The sequence below is a fragment of the Etheostoma spectabile genome, unplaced genomic scaffold (assembly GCF_008692095.1).
Source record: "Etheostoma spectabile isolate EspeVRDwgs_2016 unplaced genomic scaffold, UIUC_Espe_1.0 scaffold363, whole genome shotgun sequence".
Classification (NCBI taxonomy): domain Eukaryota; kingdom Metazoa; phylum Chordata; class Actinopteri; order Perciformes; family Percidae; genus Etheostoma; species Etheostoma spectabile.
The window spans coordinates 655,618-656,436 of NW_022605593.1; the positions used below are offsets into that span (position 1 = coordinate 655,618).

Below are 819 nucleotides of genomic sequence, written 5' to 3' on the forward strand. Positions count from 1 at the left end.
AGCCACTCTTTTTCTCTGCTCTCCTTCTCCATCTCATATTGTTTCTTTAAGCTCTCCTTTGCAGAGAGCTCTTGTGCCATTTCTTCTTCCAGAGCGGTGAGTTTAGTTTGTAACTCAGCTTCTCTCTGGATCATCTGCCTTTGCTTGTCCATGTGCTGGGCTTCGTTCTCCAAATTCTTTCTTTCCAAAGCCATCTTTTCTTCTGATATTTTCTTAATCAGGGCGTCTTTTTCTTGGACGACGTGGCTCAGTCGATCCTTGTCCTCAGCCAGGGATTGAAGCGTTGCGACCTTCTCCTGGGCCTCTCGGTTTTTCTCCTGCTCCTGTTTCCAGAGCCCAATGGCCCGTTGGAAGTGAAATTCGGCAGAAAGTGAGTTGTTCTTCTCCACCTTTAAGCTTTCCCTGAGCAAGAGAATCTCTTTGTTTTTCTCCTGCTCCTGTTTCCAGAGTCCGACGACCTGCTGGAGGTGATGTTTGACAGAAAGTGAGGCGTTCTTCTCCGCCTTTAAGCTTTCCCTGAGAAGGAGGATCTCGTCGTTTTTCTCCTGCTCCTTGATCTTGCAGTCCTTTTGGACATTTTTCCTGATGGTCCTTTCGGCACGTAGCGCCGTCAGGACTTTCTGTTTCTCTTCTTCCAGGCCAGTGTTTTGGGATACCAGCTGGTTCATCTGTTCTTGAATTCCCACTGGGTCCTTTGTCAGGTCCTGGAGCCGTGTGCTGGGAGTCGAGCAGACGACTGTTTCTGGCGTTGTTGCCATGATGGTTGAAGTATTTCTTGCGATAGACAGAAGAGATGTGTCTTGAAGGAGTTCAGACTGT

The 819-nt window shown here is 48.2% G+C and overlaps 1 protein-coding gene across 1 annotated transcript in view; it reads right to left on the reverse strand.

Annotated features, from left to right (window-relative positions):
* LOC116686419 (calponin homology domain-containing protein DDB_G0272472) overlaps positions 1-805 on the reverse strand; it is a 1,380-nt gene extending 575 nt beyond the window's left edge. The window contains exon 1 of the mRNA XM_032511426.1: positions 1-805. This exon is cut by the window's left edge and continues 575 nt beyond it. Coding sequence (XP_032367317.1) covers positions 1-758 — 758 coding nt within the window. The 5' untranslated portion in view covers positions 759-805.
* Between the last annotated feature and the right edge of the window lie 14 nt (positions 806-819).